Source organism: Anabas testudineus, chromosome 24 (genome assembly GCF_900324465.2).
Source record: "Anabas testudineus chromosome 24, fAnaTes1.2, whole genome shotgun sequence".
NCBI classification, from domain to species: domain Eukaryota; kingdom Metazoa; phylum Chordata; class Actinopteri; order Anabantiformes; family Anabantidae; genus Anabas; species Anabas testudineus.
In genome coordinates, this window is record NC_046632.1 from 11,378,739 (window position 1) to 11,403,418 (window position 24,680).

The window sequence follows — 24,680 nt, forward strand, 5'->3', positions numbered from 1 at the left end:
CACCTGTTGCTTGACCAGCTCTTTGTCTAGCAGGCTAAGTCGAGACATGATAGCTTGTCTCTGGTCCCTGAGGTCTTCTAGAGTTGCTCTTTGTTCTTCCAGGTCACTTGACAGCTTTCTTAGAGCCTCTAGATGCTCACTTGTACTTTCTGTGTCAGCCCTACAGTAAGTAGACACAGACAGCGTTTCAAGGACATCTGGTAAATGCAGTTATTAAAATACCAGATTTTGTCTTGATATATAAACATACACACATTTACTTTGAAATGTACAGTATGTTTTAAAAATGTTAAACATCACACCTACACAGAAAAGATTAATACCTAGCAAGGTAGTCCCATTCCCTGGATACTTGGTGGAAGAGTTCCTCCACAGCGACAACACTCTCCTGATACTCCACACTGCGCTGCATGTCCTCCCCCCGCTGGGCCTCCAGTTCTTCAGCTCGCTGGCCCATCTCCATCCAGCTTCTCCTGAGTCTCCTAATCTCCTCCACGACAGGACAGACCTGTCCATCTGTCAGTCTACCAGTGGCTTCAATCAAATGGGTTACCTCAGACTGTCGTTCCCTGATCTGCTGAAGGAATTCCTGCAGGAAAGATAACATTCATGACAATGATTATGTCATTATTTAACAATGACGTCTTCTATGTTGTCACAGAATAAATCAAAGTCACTTATTTTTGGCATATACAGTATCCCAAACCAACCTGTGCCTTGTCCAGCTGGTTTTGTGCAATCTTGGGCTCCAGCTCGCCAGGTCTTCTAATGAGGTTCTGAAGTTGCTGCTCTGTTTCTCTTAGCTGGAGCTCTAAATCAGCCTTTTGCTCCTCAACATCCCTCCAGCTGTCTACTACCTCTTCACAAAGTAGCATACGCTCCTCTTTCTAGACACAAAAACACAGTGGTGCCAATTCATTTTAAATCAATTTCCTACTTCAAAACTTTTTAAAATTGTCTAATGTTTAAAGACTTGTTAAAGTTAACTGACCTGCAGTTTAACCTGCTGAATGGCTGCTGCTGTCTCCCTGACTCTCGGCTCTGACAGGTCACACGCTGAGCACACAAGATGCAGGTAAGTGCTGGCCTGTTCCTGGAGTGCCCGCTCCTGCTTCACCTGCCAAAGGATTAATGGTTTTGGATTATTATTGACTGATCATATCATCCCTTCATGACAATCTGCAACAATACACATATTCAAAAATACAAGCTTACTGACCTGTTGTAGCGCCTCCTCCAGGCTAAGAGGAGGATGTGCAGGAGGCTCTGGTTCTTTTGAAACAGATGTCAGCCAGGTCTGGCATTGCTGCAGTGTGTCTTGCAGACTCACGTATCTCTGTAACTCATGGTCCAGACTCTGATACACCTGTAAGACCGGAATGGATAAATCTAGGTGCTGTATTGAACAATAAACTACCTTATAGTCAAACTTAACCCATCCAAAAATGATATTGAAAAGACCTGAAACTCAACAAGTCAACAAAGAACCTGAAGTGAGGACAAAATGTTTTCTACCATAAGAAACATAAAAATACAAATAATGAAAGAAATAGTAAAAGTACAGTGTACAGCAAAATGACAGAGCCAGACGCAAAGACACACATGATATAACCCAAACAAGCAGGCGGTTATGGAGTTTTGTAATTGGCAGGTGTTAAATGTGGAGGCGTCCATGACCTCCAGGGGAGAGTGAAACAGCAAGATCTGACTGACAGTATTAATATGAGAGTCTGAAAGATGGGAGAAGTGGGGGGTATGTATTGGCAAAATGCCAAGTAAATTTGGCAAAGGCTAGAGGGGTGGCGTGGTGGCAAGTGGCAAGCAGGATATTAGAGCTGTGTTGTGCTGGGACACAGTTGGCAGCCACTGTTATACTGGAGGCGCAGTTGTAGAGAAGCCAGCAGTGTAGTGGTAAAGTGTGGCTGGATCACACAATGCCAGATTGGATGTGCAAGTGGTGGTGGAGGTGGTGGTGTCTAGGGAGGTGAGCTATGATGGCAGAGCAGAAGTTGCCAAAATGACAGAGTGACGCTGGATTAGTGGGCTTGCCAGATATACTGAACAGTGAGTGGCATGTGACCGTTTTTGGCTCAGGCATGAAAAAGTGAAGTTGACAGGGGATATGCGGAGATTAATATGGGGAGATTGAGTTAGTGATTTTGGCTGGTCTGGTGTGGCTGCTAGTGAGCTTCACTTTGGCAGCTTTAATTGGTTGTGCCCTCTATACTGGCAGCAAAGGGCTGTCTGGAGAGAAGGCTTGAAGTGTCAGAATGGCTTAGGATTAAGGGGATGCCTATGCAATGGAATATTAACACCACAAATGTGTGTGCAGGTGTGTGCCCTTGTACACATGTGTGGTCACATGCACATCCATGAATGCATGTGCAAATGAGTGCGTATCCAAACCTTATATCCTCAATGCCTTATAAATGTGGAAGGACAATTTCACTACTTCATATACAGTACAGTAAATGTTTTTCACAGCATACCATCCCTCCTCCCTCCCTCTTTCCTTCTCCTCTTCCTCACTCACTCTTTGCGCTGTGCTACAGATGGCAGAGTAGCTGTCTCTGGTGCCTTGCTGGTGAGCCTGGACCTGCTGCCTCAGTCTGCTCTGCATGCGGTCACTGCAGCCTTGTACCAGGTGGTCTCCTCGCTCTTTCAGGCCTGCCAAGCGGTCTTCAAAGCCTGCTATTTCCTCCATGATAGCCTATGGAGGAAGAAAAAAAGCCAAGAAGGAACAAGTTAGCAAGAAGCCCCAGAGATGATAGACTGTATATAGATAGATACTGACTGATACCACGCACTGTGTTTGAGACAGACAAAAAAAGATTCAATTTGCAGAGTTTCTTTATGAGTTTTATTACATTAATGTAGCTATAACTTTGTTATAGTAAAGAAAGCTATAAACTTAAACATATACTATCAAGAAACTTAATTTAAATGTGATTATTGAGCAAAACATTAAAAATAGCTACATGAAGATCTTTAGCAATTTTGTTACAACAGACATGCACAGAAACCTGCCTAACTCACCTTAAAGGTTTAGTTTAGTTTAGTCAAAAGTTTAGAAAGGTTTAGTCCTCAAATACTTATTCACAGATAATTAACGCTAGAATTTCTTTGGCAATCGAAGTAGACATAAGGTTGAAATTTTGCTTTCTAATTACAGCTTGTTACTCGAGCTGTATCATATGCCACAAACTATGCCAGAGAATGAAGTAATGTGATTGGTCACCTTATGCCTGGCCAGCTGCTGAGTGGCAGCTTCCAGGCTGCCGCCCACAGTGGGATCAGGAGTCACCATCCTGCTAGACATCTGGAGCAGCCAGCGCTCCACTTCCTGGAGTTCCTTGTGGTAAGCTTCCTGTTCCTTCACCTGGGTTTCCAGATTCTCCACATGAGCCTGGATCATATGGGCAAAAAGATTATACTGATTACAGTAACCCTATGAAACAGATAGACACTGACTTAAAAGTCTCCTGCACATAAGCATTTATGATTTCCTCTCTGTATAACCTGTAATTTGAGCACATGTTCTCACCATGGCTGTTTTACAAAGTTCTGAGTAGTCTCTTTGTAGTCTGCTAATTTTGTCTCTGATAGAGGGATAGTGGACAGAAGCCAGCAGAGCATCTCCCTTCTCCATCACAGACCTGACGGCTCCATCGTGGGACTGAACCATCTGCAACAGAGCCTGCATACACAAAGAAAGAATATGCATCCTTATCCTTCAATATAGAGCAGAGACAACCACAGAATATATAAATTAGTGTATTTATATTTAAATACACCAATTAATAAAAAAACACAAATTACATAATTACTGCTTTACCTTATACTTTGCCAGCTGTGCTCTTCGTTGGTACAATTCAGCCTTGAGCTCCACTGGGGTGTTGAGCAAAGCGCGGGTCTCTACCAACCACTGGGCTTGAGCCTTGAACCGGTCCTGGAATTCCTTAGCTAAAAGTAATGCTCGCTCAAGAAAGCTGTGCTCCTGTCTCAGCCCACCTGCAAGCTCCTCCAGCTGTGCAAGACGAGCCTCCACCTCCCCCCCTAAGCTCTCAGCTCCGGCCTCATCCAGGAAGCCTGCTGTCTGCTCTGCCCGCTCCCTGAGGGATTTCAGGAAACAGTGACCGTGTTGGAGCTCAGACTGGAGAGTCTGGGTGAACGAGAAAACAGAAATACAAATCAGCAAAGGTCCTGCTACAGTTTTATCACTTTTACTTCATACTAAATGACCTTCAGCCAAAACACTGGTGAAGTTGAGAAAAGCGCTAAAAGATTTCTTTTCGTTAACGCTGTATTTAAATTGTACCACATACTGTTTGCTCAAGGATAAGAAAATCCTCCTGCCATCGTTGCCTTGACTTTGAGGTTAACATCCAAGCACAAAATCACTGATTTCTTTGTCCTTCTCCTATAGCTCTGCCCCAATCACCCAGCCAGCCTGGCAGTGTGTTTGAAAGGCTTTGAACCCATCAGGTAGGCTGACACCTGCATGGTGAGATGTGGGGAGGACCGGGAGGTCATGGTGTCGAGGAACCACGGTGAATAATATGAAAGGAGGACCCAATTATAAGTATCCTTAACAGGCAGCAGTAGCTGCGGGGGTTTCCAGGGCAACCACACCACACACGTGCACACACACACACACACACACACACACACAGACCTACACTCCATGGGACGCCATCTAGCTTTTATCATCAGTCTATTATTGCTTGAGTAGACAGTAGCTTCACACTGAAACAACCCCTGATGTCCAGCTACTTCTGTTGATAATAACAAGCCATGTGTCTGCCTGCACACGTTGCCCGTGTTTGCAGCTTAATATGAAGCTCCAGGCGCTGGTAACAATCCTGATGTTCCTGACTTATCACCTCAACAGGAAACACTCAATATATATTAATTTCATATGATTCTGTGTGGTTAACATGTGAGCTAAAGCAAGCAACTCCCATTAGAAGCAGATTCAGTTCATGTGCTCTTATGGGTATACCTCATAGCAGCTGCTTCAGTTGTCTACATGATTAATTGAAACTTAAAATAAACTGTTTTCCAAAATCAGATTTGTGCACACATCACCTTGTGTATTTTAGATTAAAGACTATTTGAGGAACCATTCAGATCTCTGTAATATCTTGAGTTTTGCATAAAAAAATCTGCTCACAATTTAATTCAGCAACTCATTATTCCATCAAGACTAACAATGCATTTAATTTGCATTAAGATAACTTCCTCAGTTTTATCTTCTAAACTGGCTGGGATCTTGCTTTGTATCATGAAACCAAAAATAGTACAACCAGTAAAGTCTGGTGAATGTTACATATGAGACCCTGAATGCAGTAAGGCTTTTATTCTGTTTTATACCATGTGAACCCTTATTATCCATGTCAAGTGTCCTGTGCACCCACTGTAAATGATGAGCACTCCCAATTAAGTTTCTTATTCTGCATCAGTTCTCAGGCTCCATTATGAATTGTATTACATCTAACATAGCACATAGACAACCATATACATCAATAAATTCTGCTGTTATTTTTAAAATGCTTTTTGTGAGGAATTTTGGTGACCATATAAGAAGACGCATGTTACCATAGCTTTTTTTTTTTACACATGGCAACACCTACTATTAGCCATTACCCTGGAACAAAACTCAGGCCTGCTCCCTGGAGAAATCCTCCAAGAGACATGACAGCCACCAGGAGCTGAGGAGGTGGAGGTGCGGAGATGGGGAGAAACAGTAGGAAAACTCTGAGCTGATGTCTCTCCAGTAAAATAGATGAGCAAAACCCTGTTGCCATTGGACGTCTCAGTCTCCATCGCTACCAGCAAACTTAAGTGACCTAGATAACTGCAGACTGATCTGCCTGATTACTCATCTTAAAAGGCACCTGTCAAATTGGTTCTGTTGCTTGATTTTCCCCTGGTGGGATCAATAAAGTGCTATCTTATCTAATGTTATCTCAAATGAACTACTACCAGAGATATAGCTGGTCTATGAGCAGTTTATTAGCTCTGCTATCACTGTTTCTGTTTCTCCTTTGAATGCACGGACTGCAGCAAAACTACAGCGATAAAGAGTATTGTATTCATAACAGGCAGACATTTTTTTAATGAATAAAGTATTTATTCAGATAACAAATAAGAAACCATCAATTTTGACCAGTTTACATAACTTTTGCTAGAGCCAGTAGGTGGATGATGCTTTTTGGAGCATGTGAAATAAACCAATGTACAAATATCTAAATATATTTAATAAGTCACAGCATATTCCTAGCTGATGCACTACTGTATACTTCATGTTCCTTCAGTTAATACTCAGTATCAAATAAAGTCCAAATTAAACTAATTACCCTTGACACAGCAATTGACGACTTCTCTTTGGGTCAATGCATAATAATCTTTGAAACGCTTTGTAACTCACTCACTACAGGAGAATGAATGTGTGATGGAGCATTTATGTGTTATCTGTGTTGGAAGGACACATGTGGTGACAGCATGTCTTCAGTCCCTAAGCAGAGACAGAGCATCGATCCTAGGCGGGGATTACTGCAAAGCCCACACCAGATGATGTATTGTAAATGTCTGCGTATCTGTGGATGCATTTCTGGATGTGTTTGGGAAGAGAACCGAGATGTAGTGATACGTAAATAATTGAACTTGAAAAATGTGTGCAATCACTTGAGGATTCACAAGTTTGAGAGTTTGCTACAGCTTGTTAGTCAGTTCTTTAGATGGTTCTTGTGATAAGAAATAAGCACTGTGTGTGTGAGTGTGTGTTGTGAAGCAGTAAGGGAACTGCATCAATTACAGTATCTGTGCCAGCAGGCTCCTGACACCGGCACTTATTCATCCTCTGCTTCACAGTGGGGGGTCTTTCCCTGCTACCATGCTTTCTTTAAACCAGCACCCGTTTTGTCTTCATAAAGAGCCAATCGATACACACATTCTCATCCAGTCCTCTACACACTCAGTATGAACTATTCCAAGCAAACAATGGTGGTCATATTGCAGCGTGGGCATGTTTCAGCACTGCCCTCAAAAGCCTATTTGACAAAAAGAAACTGTTTATGCCAATACATTGAGTTTCTTTTAGTCACCGGCCCGATCCAAATATTCTAGGTAGCCTGAATTCTTTGCTAGCCTTATACCTAGTTCATGCATATTTTACTGACCAAGCATTTACAGCTGCCAAAGAAATCTGTACACTTGATTCTACCAGCAGGTACCGTATGTTGCTTGGCAGAGATCTACATAGGCTGCAAAAGGACATTTTTGCTGGCTTGTATATTGGACTCAGATAAGTCTGTGCTCAAATAAACTGAAGTCTTGCTAACTCATCAGTTTCCCATGGTAATTTCCAACGTCTGTGCTGATTTATTACAACCCATTCAGGGAGATGAATTAAGCAGCATGCTGCACCTTGTATCCAAATGTCTCAGGGAAAAGTGGAGGTTCAGAACTGTGACTGTAAAAATTAAAGCGCCTAACCACATTAGTAACTACAAGGGGAATTAAGGTAAATAGATCAATACCTCTAGTTTTTTCATCTTCTTCTCCATGGCGACCCGGTCCAGAGGTTCAGAGCAATCAGTCAACAGTGTGAAGCTTTTCTGAGTCGAGTTGAGCCACTCGGTGAAGGACGTGCAGAGCTTTTCAGCCTCTTCAATAGTCTTCAACTCCTCCTGCAGCTGCTTGATGGTGTCCTGAAATATGACATATAAGGTTTTAATACAACCAAACAGCAATAAACCAATCATATCACACTAAAACAACTCTGTACTATTAAATTTAAAATGTGTTTGATACAGGTGACTGTATATGATATTTAATAAACAGACAATATTCATATTTTTATTTTAATTGAATGTTAGTTCTACCATATCATATGAATGTAGGAGCAAAAAAACCTATAGCAACAAACACCATCTGATTTTTGTTTCTGAAGTTAAAACTGTTGCTAAGACTCTCGGTCTGGGGAATATTCAGGAAACATGGTGTGTACGTCTTTCTTTGGAAAAGGGGAGATGTGCCCCAGCAGTCTAGCGCTGGCCACCATGGACCAAAACTTCTCTGATCAGCGATCAAAACAGAAAATATCCTTTTTCCCCTCTACTCTTTCATCTGCTGAATGTCAATAGCTTCAAAACAAGGTGGAGAGGGGTTTTATGTTTTTGACACATTATCCACTTGACTGAGAGACTGAGTCAATAGCACCAAGCGGATGAAGAGGGTTTCTTGCAGGTTTGACACATTATTCACTCAACTTGCAAATCCTGTGGCGAGAAGCTCCAATTAGCTGATAGTGCTGAGTGCACACCTTTTCTGACTAGACAGAGGTAACAGCTTCCCACCTCACGCCCATATGGCCCCCACTTCACACAGCATAATTACAGGCATCCATGGTTTTAGAGGCATGTTATGTGTCTGCATGCATGTGTTGGTATGACTGTAAGTATATGCATGCTTGAGTTAATTTTGAGTGGGGAAGGAAGGGGTGTGGGCATAACAAAGAGAGGGAGTGACAGGGAGACACACATGTACGTACACACACACACACACACTCAGATGTGTTACTGAAGGTGTAAAAATCAATGTAGTGCACGCAAAGCTTTTCAACTCCTGGTGCTGGGTGTGAGATTGCCTTCTGTAGCATTTAATTATAGCCTTAGACCCAGACCGGAGGAGCCCCATTGATTTTCCTTTAGTCCCCCCCAGAGGAGCAGACAAATAGAGAGGCTGGATCTGAGTGTACAGAGCAACACAGGCTGGGCTCACAAGCAAAACGCTCAAAGCTACTTCAGTGGGGTGTTGCAGAAACAAAGTCTAAACTCTCACTGGAGCAAATGCCATGGTGAGAGAGGATAACCATGTGTGAAAAGCCCACTGTGGGCAGAGACCCAAATTTTCACATTTTCTTCATCTTTGATTGAGAGAGTCGAATACACGTGTTTTAACCTTCAGACAGCTCACTAGGGTTTCTTCCTTAAACAGGTACTTAGAAATCACTGAATATAGTTTTCTTAAAGATGAATGAACGTGTGACTTGTAAATTTAATTTGTAACTCTTTCTAAATTCTAAAAAGTGTTTAATATTACATGGCTAAAAACCATAAAATAATTTTTTTAATTAATAATAAAAATGTTCCTTTATACAATTGTGGCGAGTGTTACTAACATATAAATTAAAAGTGGGACAAGACGGAGAGGGGTTATCAGTTATTTTATAGTTTCAGTCAGCATCATCTAGCACAACTATAACTAGGGCTGCTGCTGACTACAGCAGGATGTTGGTAGTTTGCATCTATCTACTCATTTTAACAAATATAAACATAATATTAGAAATGACTGTTAAATACTGCTGGAAAGAACTAAAAAATACATATAAATAATTGAATCATTGTTTAAATTTAAATAATAATTAAGAAATTATTTCATTCTAAAACATTCCAACATAATTTCATATATTGGCCAGTATTTTAGTAGTATTAAAAAAGCATATAACTAAATCTAGAAGAAAACCTGTTTATTTTTTGTTTATCTAGCAATGTCAGGAGAAAAATTTTGGCAGGCAGGAAATCCAGTATTGTACTTCCCCAGTAGTGTTTTAAGTAGTTCTTCCTGGCCACCTAAGGTATTGTTTAACTTGAATGTAATACAAATAAGATTTTTAGCATTGATATTACAAAGAACAAATGTAACAATATGTGTAGTTATGGCCTCTACACACCATATGCCACCAGAAACTGCATTATTTCACACAACTTAACATTTGGAACTAAGAGTAGTTCAGTTCAGAAATAATGAATTGCATTCGATAGCGCCTAACCTGGATGTTCAGCAGCAGGGAGTGGTAGCGGGCACTGAGCTGGGTGGCAGTAACGCTAACATGGCTACTGATGTAGGTTTCCTCCAGAACCTCCTGGGCCAGAGAGGAGAGGCCATCGACTTCTCCCTGCCTTGCAAACACTGCCTCAAGGCACCCCTGTTCACAAAAGACATTTAGAGATGAATTAATTAATGAATTAATATGTTTATGTTAAATCCAATCAAAATTACACCATGATTCAACGAGAGAGACAAAGCTTCATAAATGTTAAACACTAGAGAAGAAAAATATCAAAAGACATGAAATGACAAATGGAAACATATGAGGCTAAAGACTGCGTGTGCATGTATGTGTGTGTGCACATCTCTAAATTTAGGAAAAGACAGAATTTTTTTTTTAGCTTGGATTGTGGTTGCGGTTGAGTGTTGAGTAAGTGACTGCACTGTTTTGAGAACTGCAGTGACGTGACTCGGCGAAAAAAGAAATCTGTATTGGAGACAGCAACAAGTGTTTACTGTACGATAAGACTGATTTAAATCTACTGGAATTCAGGTAAAAACTTTGTGGTCTGCACAACACAATAAATAGTAATGTTAGTTGTTAAAGGAAAAGATTAGTGTCTTGGAAAATATGGTTGTTCCTTTTCTTAGTAAGACTATGCACTAGAGTAAGTATCAAGTTACCTGTACCACATACATTAGTTGTGCTCGTTTTATATGGTTTATATGGTATTAAAAGGCCTTTAGCAGAAACCATGACTCTCTCTGACCTGGAGTTTTTTCAGCTGAGTCTCTTTGGTGACTCTGTCGGACTTGCGATGTCGTCTGATGGTTGCCACCCTTTCCATCTCCTCCAGCCACTGAGCCAGACTCAGGAACCGTTGGCCCATCTGCTTCAGTTTGGTCAGTGTGGAGTTAAGTTGGGCCTGAGTCTCCTGTAGGCGACCTTGATAGAGCCCCCACTCTCGCTGAGCGGTGTCCAGGGTTCGGTCTTCGATTTGAGGTATACCCCAAGGGATTACTCTCTCTCTGCTGGTCAGCACAGAGGACAGCAGAGACTGGCCATTTGAGCAGCGTTCCTGCAGCAGCTATGAGGAAAATAAAAAGAAAGAGGAAAGAAACAGTGAGTGTAGAGTTTAAGGTAAATCTGTTGCTAAAAGGTCGAAAACCTTTAAAAAAACTCAATCAGTTTTACCCTTGAGTTAGGCATATTGAATCTTGTGTCCGTACAAATGCAAATAAATAGATTTTGTCGTGAAATGTGGATTATTCACAAACTCCACAGGATTATTACCTGCAGCTGTTGCAAAGTCTTTTCCAATGTCTCCACGTTTCCCTCTGGATGGGACAAGGAGGCCAGAGTAGCCTGTTCCTGCTCCAGCCAGTCCTCAAACACATGTAATGCCCTTTGATACTCCTGATGAACCAGGACCAATCCCTTGGCCTTGCTGACTGCATTCTGCAGAACAACAGGTTGGGCACATCAATAAAAAAAGCTACAGCATTACAGGTTATTTTTACTACACAACTTAATGACTGTGACCTTTCACATCTATGAAGCAGAATAATGTGTGAGATCTTTAAAAATACAGGCTATACTACTAATAATAATAATATAATTTACCATAATTTATTATAATTGACATTTATTGAACAATAGGCAAGTGCTGAGAGAGGCATTTGCAAAACATCATTTATTATTCAAATGCCTGCGGAGGGAAAAAAACAAAATCCTATGTTGTGGGTTAGTACCTTGGCCTTTTCCTTGACAGTGTTGTATCTACACTGCAGCTGTTGTACCTCCTGCTGGGTAGTGTAGTGCTCAGCCATACTGGAACCCTTTGTGGAAATGGTCTCCAGAGGACTGCTGTGACTCAGTACTTCTTCATAGAGAAGCTAGAATAAAGAAAGAATACGCTTATTGTAGCTTATCTTTCTCCGCTGAGAGGCTTTGGGGTATACATGTAAGGAACTGCTCACTAAAGTGAGGTATTAGATATAAAGAGTCACAAATCTTAAGAATCATGAACTAAAAGTACCTTGGTCTTTCCCAGGTTAGCCGTCTTGTCTCTCATCTCAGAGTACTGCCTGTCTGAACAGCTAAGTGTTTCTTCAACTCGGTCCATCCACAGCACAAACTGACCCACGTCCTCCTGATAGCTGGTCCACTGCGACAGAGCCCCCTCCAATTGACTGTGCCAATCAACATAATGACATTAACACACGAGCAACAAACAGGACATAAATCAAAACACACACACACCCTAGACATTTAAATGCAATTGCTCCTTTAACCTCTAAGTTAACTGAAATCCATCAAGTGAAACTAGACAGTTCCCAGTCCCATTTAACCGCTGACGCTGATTGATTGATTCACAATCACAACCTTTTGCACTGAATGGAGGCAGAAAGCAGGTAGTCCCATGAGTCCTTGAGGTCCTGGATCTGTTTGCGAATAACTGGGACGCCCTCGGCTGAAGTGTTTCTCTGGACTGCTTCTCCCCGCGTCAGCAACATCTTTAGCTGGATCTCCCTCTCCTGACGAGCAGCTAGTAAGGCCTAGAAAACATAGATGTTGTTAATTTGATTTCTACACCATTTGGGGATCCTACACCCTTTCTTGTCCCGCCTTACTTCCAGATGCAACATCCGCTCTTCCAACACGCCCTTGTCAGCGGTGATGGAGATGCAGGTGTTAAGAACCCTCTGAGCTTCACACACCCAGTCCTGGAGTTCTTTGAGACCCTGAGAGAAGAGGCGGTGTTCCCCAACAATACGCTCGATCCTGGAGGCCTTGTCCTTTAAAGATCAGAGCACAGCCTTCAAGTCTCAATAATTGTTCTCAGAAACAGGTTAGCAGAGAGCTGAAAATTAAGAACACGTTTCTTTCTTGTGCATAACAGTGTCTGCACATTGTTCTGTCTGTATTGGAAATTTCTGTCTTTGTTTTTCTTGACAGACGTCTCCCGAGACTCTCCCACCCGCACACTACAGCACAAACACAATGTCTTTGTCTGTAGACATCAGTTGTACATCTTAAATATATGTGTAGCTGTAGAGTGATGAAAGGCACAATAACAATCTACAAGTGGCAATTTCAAATGGTTTCATTCCTGTTTCCATGGCTGGTTGGGAAGAGGACCTAAAAATAGCTAGCCAGTAAAGTAAATAAATCCCATTCATCATCACTGGGGCACTTTCATTGTCCTGAGGTACACGAATGGTGATGTGCGGCCAGTGTAGAGTTTTGTTTGTACGCTGTACAAAATTAATCACATGAGTGTGACCAGTATAATCAGAGTTTCAAAGGAGTTCAGATTCTTCAGCACTGACACATTTCAGTGCTGGCATTTTTCAGATGCTTCAGAGAATAAGGATAGGCTACACAACCTTGGCCTTTTTTATGTTGATGAGGCTGCAGCTGCGAGGACCTTTTGGAGGTAAAAGATAGATTACTGCACTCAGGTAAATTGCTCTGGATACAGAGACTTTCTTGAGCACAATACTTTCCCCTGAGGCAAACTGATTACAGCAACCATGACTGATGTGCGACTAGGGAAAATTGCATGACACAGCAACTAACACAGAACAGTGGGAAACAACAAGAACAGGACAGAATACTCTTTAGCTTTTACCTCAAACAGTACCTGAATCGAGCATGACATTTCAGCATGCTGCAGCAAATCTCAGACAGAAGCACAGACAAGTGGAGAAGAAGAGGGGGGTAATAGGTTACAACATGGGAGCAGTTTTACCTTGGTTAAGTTGCTGAGGGCTAGGTACTGTGCTGACAGCTGGGATACACGATGGACAAAGCCCTTGCCGGCTGCTTGTCCCTCCCAGAGACAATGAGCTCTTTCCTTCAGTCTGCAAAGTTCTTGCTCCCGACTGGCCATTTCCTCCAGTATAAACTGGGGCAGTAGGAAACAGGAGGGGGAGCAGATGGAAATGAAGAAAATAGAGATGAAGGAGCAATGGTATGTAGACAAAGGTGAGCCCAATTTGGGAGTGTAGGGTGAAAAGTGATAGAAGAAAAGGAGCATATTGAAGAGAATGATTGTCAGTCAGTACCACGACATTTTGAGTCAAGTGGAAAAGTAAATGACAAAAAATATGTTGTTTTTTATGAAAGGGGAGACAGAAATTCAGATGGAGAGACACAGAAGAGGGATACACGGATGGGTTAACATGTCACAATAACAGACAGGACAACAAGAGCACATCACAACACATGAATAAGGGCGGGTAGAGAGAACATCACAAAAAAACAACAGCATCAGCAGTATTTTTCTTGATGTTTGCTTTTAAATAGAAATACGGTTATTCACTTAAACGCCACAGCACAAAACAGTGAGAGGAGACAAGTCTGATAAAATACTGCAAAGGTTGGGGTGTATATGTGAAATGATAAAGAGGATTTTGCCAACACAGGTTCAGACACTAAAGCCTTGCACATATTGTATTGTACTTCAGGTGGTGGGGGAAGAAATGTAATTGCTTGCAGGGCCAGACAAAAGGCGACGAGGAGAAGTGCTACGGCAGGCGACAGAGTAAATACAAAAATAGCAACAATGATAAGGGAAGAGCTTTGAGATGGCCTGATATATTTTTTCTCTTTTGTCAGTTTTATCTTTTTAACGTTGCGTGCCTCTCTACCTTTTTTGTCTCTGCCAGACATGGCAGAGGCTGTTATCACATCCTGAAAAGGGCCTTTTAGCCACGCAATGCTTCAGCTGTGACAGAAGGAGAATTAATTAGATTTCTGGACTTTTCCTCTGACTATTGTGCCAAGACATAGCTCTATTTTGATCCAGCGGTGCTCGACAAATGTAATTAGGTCCTTCTCTTTCCCCAGCTGATTTTAGATTGCACTTGAGGGATCCATATCTGATGGAGGGCTATGACAATTTAGTGTCCTTGGAAAATGTACTTAATATTCAATTTGCAGAGTAATACCTGGGTTTACTTTAGTAACAGAAGGGAAATGAAAGAATGTCAATGAGAGCAGCTGAGCAGGGAAAATTAAAATGTATGCTCAGTATGACTTAATGCAATGTGACAGAAAATGGATCCTACAGGATGCATTAAGCATCCTAATTTTGGGCAGAATGTAGATCTTCAGAAGTGGCTTTAAAATAACAGATGGCCTGATGAATAGCAAAGCAATTCTAGGAGTAGCATCATTTAACAGTGAGGGATACGGTAAAGAATCACAAATTCAGTGGTTAACAAGACTACACAGACTAGTTCCCGGTGTAACACCTGTAGTTTGCTGAGCTCCTCTTTCTTAGCTGGAAGGTCATGTAGCCGAGCGCTACTCTCCTGAACTCTGACTTCTGTGTTGTTCAGCCAGTCCTGCAGAGGCTCTGCACTGGCTTCAAACTCTGTCATCTGGGACTGCAAGTTCTGGAAAAATAAAATATATAACTATAAAAGCTGCACAAACCAAATAATGGTTCATTATATAATCTGAGTAATTTAATACTCTATTCTCTAATCTCTAATCTAATACTCTACTCGAAATTATTTATTCATTATACTCATCAGATAAAAGATGCATTTTAAATTCATACAGCTCATTCTTTCAAGTACTTGCAATAAATCAAACCAATTCAGTCTTTAAACCATAAGGACAGGTGTATATAAACAGTGTTAAAAGAGGTATAATTCACATAACACAAGTTATTAAATATTAAGTCTGCATCAATTTTAATTTACTTTAAAATACTTTATTTAATCATATAGTGCAAATTATTCAAATTTCCTTCAGGCTAGAGCTCGTCCAAGAGAGCAGCATACAAACATAAACAAATTTGAGACAACCTTGAGGGCATCCTCCCTCATCTGCAGGTTATTCATCAGGCTCTTCCAGTCCTCTCTTGCGTTTTCCACCTTGCTCTTGATTCCCTCCACTCTGTCTTTGGACACCACAGCCATGAGAAGCTCCCCACTGGCCCCTACTGTACTCAGCCTGGCCTGGCCATGCTCCCTGTCACTCAAGAACTCCTGTGGGGATACACAGACAAAGACAAAGAACCTCTGACTATTTAAAAGAAACACACAAAGGGGTGAGGGTGTGAAAGTGACCAGGAAAAGAGAAAATGAAATGAATGACAACCTTGAACTTCTTTTTGTCTTCCAATTCTGATGCAGTGGCTGATGGGTAACTGATACTGTATGAATGTGCCCCCGCAACCAGGATTTCTTTTTTTATATAGAATCTTATATTACATTGTCAAAAGCAGTAATTAGAGCAAGCCATTACTACAGTATATGTGTGGGCAGAAGGATGAGCCTAACCCAGGAAGGCAATTAAAGGTAAGGAAAGTCAGTGAGCCTGAAGTGTGTTGGTTTGAACATAGCTCCTCCATACCCGCCCACAGAAAATGTACACACACACGCACCCCTCCCTCAGATCTCAGTCGATGACAGTAGCGCAGCAGGGACCACTCCACCATCTGTGCAGTCAGCACATCACTTAGACACACTACAGCTCCAGTCTCCTCACACACACACAAATTTAATACAGTCACACACAAAACACACGCAAGCAGATGACTTACTCCGTTTAACTCTCATCTCTCTTTCTTTTCTCTCTTCTGTGTTCATTCACTGTCCTTTTTCACGCTTTCTACCATTCTTCCCCTGTCAGTGTAACTTTATACCACCAATTAAGAGACACAATGTATGCCCGTGCCCCTCCCACACCAGCCCTACTGGAGGTCAGCCATGTGGAAACATTGTTCCACATTCCTCACCAAGTCATTAATAAATAAAGCATGACCTCCTCTGCATTTCTCTCTCCTCCACTTAAATACACTTTATCATATAAAAAAAACTACTTACGGAAAAGCAGACATAAAACCCTGCACAGTGCTTCTCTTCTTTGGCATCCTCTCAGAATTATCTCTCAATGTCCTGCTGACATTGTGAACTGGCTCTTTTCTGCAGCCATGTGACTGTTGACTAAATACATCAATAGTATTACCATGTGTACTACAATGTGTACTACCATGTGTACTACCAAAACACACTGTAAAATGTGGGAAGTGTTGATTCACCGTGTTCGAATTAAAGCTCAGCTCAAAGTAATTACACCACCATTCCTCTGTGGAAATGTAGTGGTAGATGTGGTCAGGTGCCTGAGAAGTAATTAACTGTATGGTGCAGGGATGTGGGGACATCTACCTTAACTGACAAGCACCTGACTCTTAGCCAGGGCCCTGGGGTGCTCTAAAGAGGCCGCCAGACTGTTACACCTGCCAGCTTCTCAGAGATGGACACAAACACTTCTTGGAAAGAGCAACACGCACAGATATTTTGAAGACAATGACAGAGAGACCCTGCTGTGGAGCCCTCTCTTATCCCTCTTGGCTATGTACCCAATTTCAGCTTACAGCAGGTCCCACCACTCCAATAAGCCCACCATGCCCACTCAACAGTGGGCATGTCAATACAGACATCCCCATGAGCAATCTCCTCTTGCAAAGCAGATTGATTCTTCATCTATTACATCATTTCACTTTTAGCTTCCTTTGTAGTACTAGTCTTTGCTTAGTTTGCCAAATGAATTCCCAAAAACTTAAATGTAGTAAACCGTAAAAAGGACTTTAAGGACACAAAGATAAAAAAGGCAAAAATAAAACATACAGCTACTTACTGGCTAATGGCAAATAGTAAAAAGACTGTGTGGGGGGTCTCAGACATGACTTATCATCAGATTTATTATTTATCCACCTCCAGCAACCAACTGTAGCATAAAGAAAGTTATTAAAATTTTAGTCTTTCCTTCAAAAAAGCTGGATTAAAGCAATACTCAGGGACATTTCCAAATAAACATAAATTTTATTACTTTCTGTCCCTGAATAATACAACAAAAATGTGATTAAATCTATATTTTTTCTGTCCTGTCTCTAGTACGTCCGTCCTGGGAAAACTCTCTAGTGCACAGGAGGTAATGCATTTTATTTTATTTCCAGCAGAAATAAAGAGAATCAGAAGTTCAGCAATAGAACTGAACTGAACAGAATAATCACATTTTCAAATTATACCTGCAATGAGTAATGCAAAAACACCACGGCAAAATTTACACATTCCCAACCATTTGTGTCAATAATGTATTCAAAATATATTAACACTTTCTATTTGTGTCCACTGTAAATAAGAGCTGTGCAAATGATTTGTCTTACTTGGATCCTCTGCAGAGCAGTGGAAGCCTCGGCAACACTCTGTGGCACATCAAAGCATTTGGCGGTACTGATTTTGGCGTTGACCAACCACTGCTGGAAATCTCTCAGGGCTGCACGGAGCCTCTGCTCCAACAAGCGTTCCTTGTTTTGACACTCTCTGGATGCACGAAGACTGAGACTGAGGAACACAAAAAAACAAAAACAAAAACAAAAAAAACGACTTTAGCAAGTTGTTCTCAAATCCATTGCCACTGAGAACCAATGACATTAACAGGGGATTCAGTGAACAAATAAAGAGAGGGGTTATATCCACAAGGAATGTTTGCCGTCTACTGCCCATGTGCTTGTCAAAACAAAGAGGATCCATAAGCAGATGCTCAGATACTGCACACATAGTCCTTAAATTACAGAGGAGGAGGAGTGAGGAAGATGAGCACGTGTGAGAAAAAAGCCAGGTGGAGAAATGGCAAAGTGGGTGAACTGGAAGGAATGAATGTCAGGGCAAAGAGGGAGAGTGGGGGATGGTGACAAGGGGTACAGTGTAGTAGGGGGTTGAGAGGCAACATATGAGTGGGGTGAGAGTTCACAGGGGTGACAAGACGGAGAGAACGAGGGATGACGGGTTGATCCAGTGAGATAAGGGTGAGATGGAAGTATTATGGCTGGGATACAGTATGTCAGGGAGAGGTGAGAGTGTAGGCACATGATCGACAGAAGGGAGACACTGACATTTAGATTTGAGAGGGAAACACACACACACCCTTTCAGTTGTTCACAAATGAGAATTCACAGGTTTGTTATTTGATTTCACTGGACATGCTTAACTTTACAAACAATACAAATCATAAACAAAATAACATAACGTGCATAAAATTTAATGAGGAAGATGTAGGATCCCAAAAAAAGAGACATTGGGTTTATTACATGTTGGTCAGTGGGTGAAGGTTAAAAGAAGGAGTGGGGAGTGGAGGAAGCAATGGAAAGGATGACAGGAGGGATACAAGGTGTGCAGCTGTTTAAGCAAGAGTTACTGTCTAAAGGGAGACATGAAAAAACAAAAACACACACACACACGCCCTCCTACTGTAGCACACCTCAACACACAGATACATACACAAAAATACCCTTGAGTTTTAATGATGCCATGAGGGCATGAAAGGGTAACACAGTGGGGATAGCAGAGGTGTAGAAGGAGAAGCACTTTTTTCTGCTGTGACAGACAAAATCTGGCATATGCTATAAAGAGGCGGCGGGGGGGGGGGGGGTTACTGCCTTCCCTGTCTCTTCTCTTCTGACTCCTTTTTCACTGTCTCTCTCTTTTGGCTCTTCTTTTCACAGTGCTTAATGCAGGGCAGGTGCTAAAAGCACACAGGCCAAGTCTATTAGAAACTAAAAAGCCAAATGAATGAGGAAGGGTGGTGTTTTTGCCAATCAGCAGCCAAAGCCAATTACCCTGCAAAACATCTCCAACAAGTTGACCTCACTCAGGTTGGTGTTAGTCGCAGTGCTTAGTGAATATCTCAAAATGTTAACATTACCTTCATGCAAATGAAGCAGATAATTTATTCTACTGTAGAAATTCATACTTGTGTATGCATGTGTTGAATATGTATGGTTATGTGCATGTTGTTCTTTTGTATGCGCTGTTGCTCTTTTGAAAATAAATTCCATGGTGTGTTCACAAGCAAGCACTAAATAAACACAGACTCACTTGTGGGCTCAAAAGCAGCAGACAATTAGAGCTTAGTGAATAGATGAAGGCATGCATTGTATTACTGTAGAAAAAAAAAGGTATGAATATGTCTGACTGTTCTTAAATCACACTCAGCCCTGCATAAAATTAAACTGGAGGACGACACAAACAAAGGCAGCGAACATGCACAGGTGAGGAGAAGGTGTCACTTAGCAACTGGTGGCTCTGGTGCTCTCTTTCACCTTTCACCTTCATCTGGCTGACACACGTCACAACTCTGATATAGATGATGCACACAAAAACACAAATGGGATCGTAAAACTGAGCACAAACCCTGTTCTGCCCTTCCACTTGTTGTGGATCTTGAATTCAGTGGCTGTGTTATGGAATGAATGAATGAATGGTCTGATTATATACATCGTTATGCACATGACACTTTCTGCACTGACAAAAACTAGGCTGAAGAACATAGTTGAAATCTTTATTACACGTATTGCATGCATTATACAAGACAAAATGTTGTATGTATTTAAAAAATAATAATTACTTTGTTATTTTGTTGGTTCATAATCACAGCTTGATCCAAAAGATTTAAATATTAGTTGTACCCCAAAACGCTAACATGATACAGAGGTTATTTCCATCCTTAGCCAATAAATCTGTTTCATTCATTTCAAACCCACATAATAAAAACACACACACACACACACAGCTACCATCAGCCATTCACTGTTCAACAAAGCAGAAAGACTTTTCTTACCTGTTGTGCTGTTTGATAAGTGCAGTGACCCGGTCTGACTGTGAGCCCAAGTCTCTGGAGTATCGCACTAGGTCGTTCAGTTGGCCTTTCAGCTTCTCTGCCATCGGCTCAGCGCTCTGCAAGCCCTCCAATATATCCTAAACGACACAAAACAGACACCAGCTGTCTCTGTGTGCTTCTACTGTACGTGTGCGTGTGTGTGTTTGTTTGTGTATGTGTCAGGGTGAAGCGAGCACCCACTGGATCTGCATGACACCTTTCAATAAGTGCACTTACATTCCTATTCACACCCTGGTTCAGTCCTTTTCGCTCTTCTCGTGTTCACACACACACACACACGCACACGCGCTCCAACACATACTCACAGTGGTGCTTGTACAATAGCATTTCTGTTCTTCGGAGTGTGTCAGGAAGGAGCTATGGATAACGTTCTCCCGCTCTCCTCAGCATGCTTCACATTCTGCACTCACACAGTCATGAAATCCTGTCCCATGAAATATGTAAGCTCTCGGACTCGCTCACTTGCTCGCTCGCTTTCTGACGTATGCTCAATAAACAACCCTCCCTCCCTCTCTCTCTCTCTCTCTCTGTTCTTGTGGACTCGTTGCTCTCTTCTCTGCCTTCTTTCCTTTCTCCTCTTACCGTTCTACTACTTTCTCTTCCCTCCTCCCACTCCTTCACTTATTCCCCCTTACACAGTTTTCCTCCTTCACACTCTCTCACGCCCTCTCCCGCTGGAATTCAGCTGACAGCCCTCACAGATGCAGGATTGGTTCTAGCGCACACAAACGAGCATGTAACGAAAACAAGGCTGGACGCAGGAAACAGGCTGGAGGAGGAGAGAGAGAAGCAGAGGAGGGGGATGACTCCTCCTCTGCTCTCCGACAGCCCCAAATTGAGGAAAACTGGAGAATGGCATGGCCGAAGAAGCCTGCGGAGGAGTATGCGGGTGTACATTATGGCATGGCCTTGCTAATACACAGAAATTGTCACACAGTAAACATCCTGTAGAGGTTCGAAACAGAGCAGCAGGGGAGGTGATGAACAAGAAACAACCCTGAGAGCTGAGAAAGACATCACTATAGACTTCAGTTCAAACAAGTCAGACAGCAAAAAGGGGGGTTAGGGAAAAACAAGGGAATGTTTGTGAAGGAGAGATAGTGGAAAATAATAGCAAAAAAATAAATGAGGAGGGGTGGGGGGGGGCAGAAGGGGAAGAATGAATGAGCAGAAAACGAGGAAAACTTGATGGGATTGTAGCTGTCAGTCCTTCGTCATCCCAGTAAAGCTGATTTACAAACTAATCTGTTTCTAGGATTTACAAATAGAATGGATAATTACTGACAGAGGAAGCATAGCTGAATGCAGCGGATGTATGTCTGCACAATGTGTGTGTGTGTGTGTCTGTGTGTGTGTGGTGGTGGGGGGCGTTAAACAATGCTAATCACCTTCTCTAAAATTAACACAGTACAGTCCTGCACGGTAGCTCCTGTCAGCTTTATTTGCAGACTCAAATCCTGTTTTGTCATTTATTATTTTTTAAATAAACTATTGTGAACAGATAAACAATGACTAATTTAGACATGATGATGCCACTCATTTAAATCCCATGCTATGGTACCTTAGCCAGCTGCCATCCCGCCACTGCTTCCTCGCCGTTGCTCAGTCCTTCAGCTTTAATCAACTGCTGGCTCCACCTCCTCAGTCGCCCGTCCAGCTCTTTTAACTCATCCTCCAGCTGTGCAGTCAGACGCTCATATTCTTCTTCTGAAGCTAGAGCAGCAGCCAGGGCCCCCTCCAGACCATCTCTGGCCCTCAGAGCAGCCCCCTCCCACTGCTCCAGTGCCTGAGACAGCGCCCCCAGCTGTCGGTCCATGGCCTCGCAGCCTCCTGCCGCCGTGTGCTCTGCCGTGGTAGCTGCGGTTCGACGCACTCGGCTGAGGTGCTCTCGGCCCTCAAGCAACCAACACTCTACCCGCTCCTGAAGAGATACGAAGGAAAGATAGGATACAAAGTTGCTACGGAAACTGTGGCTACGGAAACCTCAACCTCCGGATTTGCAGTTGATTCTATTTAGAGCTGCCTACAGAGTCTTTTTCTCATATGTCTCTTGCTCCGTGACTTTCTATTTTTATCTTAAAGCCTTTGATTCTGTCTTTTTGACAGTAACTCTAATAACTTGCATTTGCATTTTATATCTCTATATTCTCTCACTATTAGTTATTTTATCCTCTATCTCCATCCCCCTCTGCCTCCAATACTCAGCCTGTGCGGGAAAGCAGAGGGTGTGAAAAGCAAACGCTCGACTGTAATGCAATAGCAGTGAGATGAGAGAAGGATTAAAAAGATAAAAAAAAATCACATCTGATCATTTTGGTGTGTGTGAATAGAGCGATATGAACATTAACCTTGTAAACATACACTGAAAATGCTCGTAGAGCTTGTATACAACATATATTTCCTCCTTCACAGCACAGCTCTACAAATACACATTTGTAATATGATAATTAGGACCCATATGTGAAATTTAAATGCAAATCAATACTTTCTCCCTCTGTAGAATTAGATGCTGAATTATTAGTGGAAAGCTTAAGCAAATTATTTCCACTTCTCTCTTTTACCTTTTTTATATGGCAATTGGCAAACGTATTGGCAGTAAGATGTGCCAGGAGAGGCTGAAATATTTGGCGGTGTAATGGGAACAAACTGAGAACCACTTCCAATTCCCTATGTAGTTTGCCCTTCGACATGGCAGGAGTCCATTAAGATTAGATAGGCTCAGGTTATTTAGCAATCAGTTGCCTTAGCAACAGATAACACGAACTAAACCTTTAAAGTGGGTGTAGTTTCTCACACACTCGCACACTCGCACACACACTTCAGGGAAATATTGCTGTTACACTTTTAATCTACTTTTATATTCAGTGTGGGTTGAAATTATTATTCTGACACACTAAGGTATAATGTGGTAAATTAATATTCAGACATTACCGGTAATTACTACTACTACTTCAATAAACACCTGATTAGTGCCTTCAGAAGGGTCAGTAAACAAATACTGTTTGGGCTGCAAGGAGAGCTGCTAAATTAATGAAAGACAAAATGTAAATACTATTACTGCATACAAAATATGATTCCCCGGATTTGGACAGCTTATGCCATTCTTTCTGGCAGATCCTCTGGAGCTTCAGGTTTCTCCACACATGTTTAGAAAACAAAGATATTTTATGTTTGCACATGACACACACATGTCCTTACCCTCACTTCTGACAGCTTCGTTTTGATGGAGGCAGAGTCCCCTGATGTATCAGACCAGTGTTGCAGTTCTTCCCCTGCAGTCATCAGCCAGTCAGTGAGCTCCCTGACAGCCTCCAGATATTCCTGATGTTCCAACACCACAGTCTGAGCCAGATGTACTCTCTCCTACAGAGTCAAGACAAAAACGTCTTCATTCTCTGGTAGATGATAATATTATGTTTACGCAGGCTAGAAGAGGTTCAACTTTCTTTACTATTGATACTAAAGGGCAAAATAACATGTTCTGTACCTCCACCAAGGCTGTGAGGTCATCAAACTGTGCCTGCAGCTGTGTGCGAGCACCATGGTTGAAGCTGGAATCACCAGTCTTCTTGAAAAGTTCTCTGGCTTTTTCTTCTAGGCTGGACAGTGCCACCTGGTGGTCTTCCAGATCAGCCAGCAGGGCTCTAAGTCTCTCTAACTGGGAGGCCTTCTCTCTGGGCCCAGATTGCGGAGTGAGAGGAGCACACACTTCCCGCTCTACAGCCTCCATCCAGCACCGCAGTTGGGCAGCACTCTCAAGGTATCCTCCCCACTGTGACACTGTCCACTCCAATCGACTGAAGGACAGACAGATCTTTGTTGGTCTTTCACCATTTACACAAAATATACATTTTCAACAACCTCATACTACAATCCTCAATACAGATGCAGAGTTTTCTTCAGATTCATGGTATGATGATTTCAAAATAATACCACATTTGTGCCTTTATCCTCATTTATCATAAGGTTCTAACACGAGGACACAGATACACACCCATGTTTTCTTGCCATCTGTCACCCCCACATATACAAATAACAGCAATATCCATCCACACATGCACCACCATGTCACCTGCTACCCCTCGCCTCCTGTTATCCCATTCCTGTTAAAATACAAACACACCCCATGTGTGACCCACTGTTT

The 24,680-nt window shown here is 42.1% G+C and overlaps 2 protein-coding genes across 5 annotated transcripts in view; both read right to left on the bottom strand.

Moving 5' to 3' along the window:
• Window positions 1-21,235, bottom strand: part of syne1a (spectrin repeat containing, nuclear envelope 1a) — a 63,990-nt gene extending 42,755 nt beyond the window's left edge. For 3 of the 4 annotated variants that reach the window (XM_026341660.1, XM_026341659.1, XM_026341657.1), the window contains exons 1-23: window positions 20,842-21,234; window positions 20,477-20,613; window positions 18,024-18,201; window positions 15,658-15,840; window positions 15,097-15,240; window positions 13,590-13,745; window positions 12,469-12,633; window positions 12,221-12,393; window positions 11,874-12,027; window positions 11,587-11,730; window positions 11,129-11,293; window positions 10,605-10,922; window positions 9,836-9,991; window positions 7,542-7,712; window positions 3,836-4,162; window positions 3,545-3,697; window positions 3,239-3,406; window positions 2,534-2,710; window positions 1,220-1,366; window positions 992-1,117; window positions 711-887; window positions 324-589; window positions 4-160 (exon numbers count right to left, since the gene is read on the bottom strand). In XM_026341660.1, the coding sequence (XP_026197445.1) occupies window positions 4-160; window positions 324-589; window positions 711-887; window positions 992-1,117; window positions 1,220-1,366; window positions 2,534-2,710; window positions 3,239-3,406; window positions 3,545-3,697; window positions 3,836-4,162; window positions 7,542-7,712; window positions 9,836-9,991; window positions 10,605-10,922; window positions 11,129-11,293; window positions 11,587-11,730; window positions 11,874-12,027; window positions 12,221-12,393; window positions 12,469-12,633; window positions 13,590-13,745; window positions 15,097-15,240; window positions 15,658-15,840; window positions 18,024-18,201; window positions 20,477-20,580 (3,909 nt within the window). In that variant the 5' untranslated portion in view covers window positions 20,581-20,613; window positions 20,842-21,234. Of the gene's footprint in view, window positions 1-3; window positions 161-323; window positions 590-710; window positions 888-991; window positions 1,118-1,219; window positions 1,367-2,533; window positions 2,711-3,238; window positions 3,407-3,544; window positions 3,698-3,835; window positions 4,163-7,541; window positions 7,713-9,835; window positions 9,992-10,604; window positions 10,923-11,128; window positions 11,294-11,586; window positions 11,731-11,873; window positions 12,028-12,220; window positions 12,394-12,468; window positions 12,634-13,589; window positions 13,746-15,096; window positions 15,241-15,657; window positions 15,841-18,023; window positions 18,202-20,476; window positions 20,614-20,841 lie in introns of all 4 variants that reach the window. The other variant, XM_026341658.1, reaches the window with a different exon arrangement.
• Window positions 21,236-22,088: 853 nt separating this feature from the next.
• Window positions 22,089-24,680, bottom strand: part of LOC113149624 (nesprin-1-like) — a 35,998-nt gene continuing 33,406 nt past the window's right edge. The window contains 3 exon segments of the mRNA XM_026341833.1: window positions 22,089-22,457; window positions 23,735-23,899; window positions 24,024-24,333. Of these exon segments, the coding sequence (XP_026197618.1) occupies window positions 22,089-22,457; window positions 23,735-23,899; window positions 24,024-24,333 (844 nt within the window).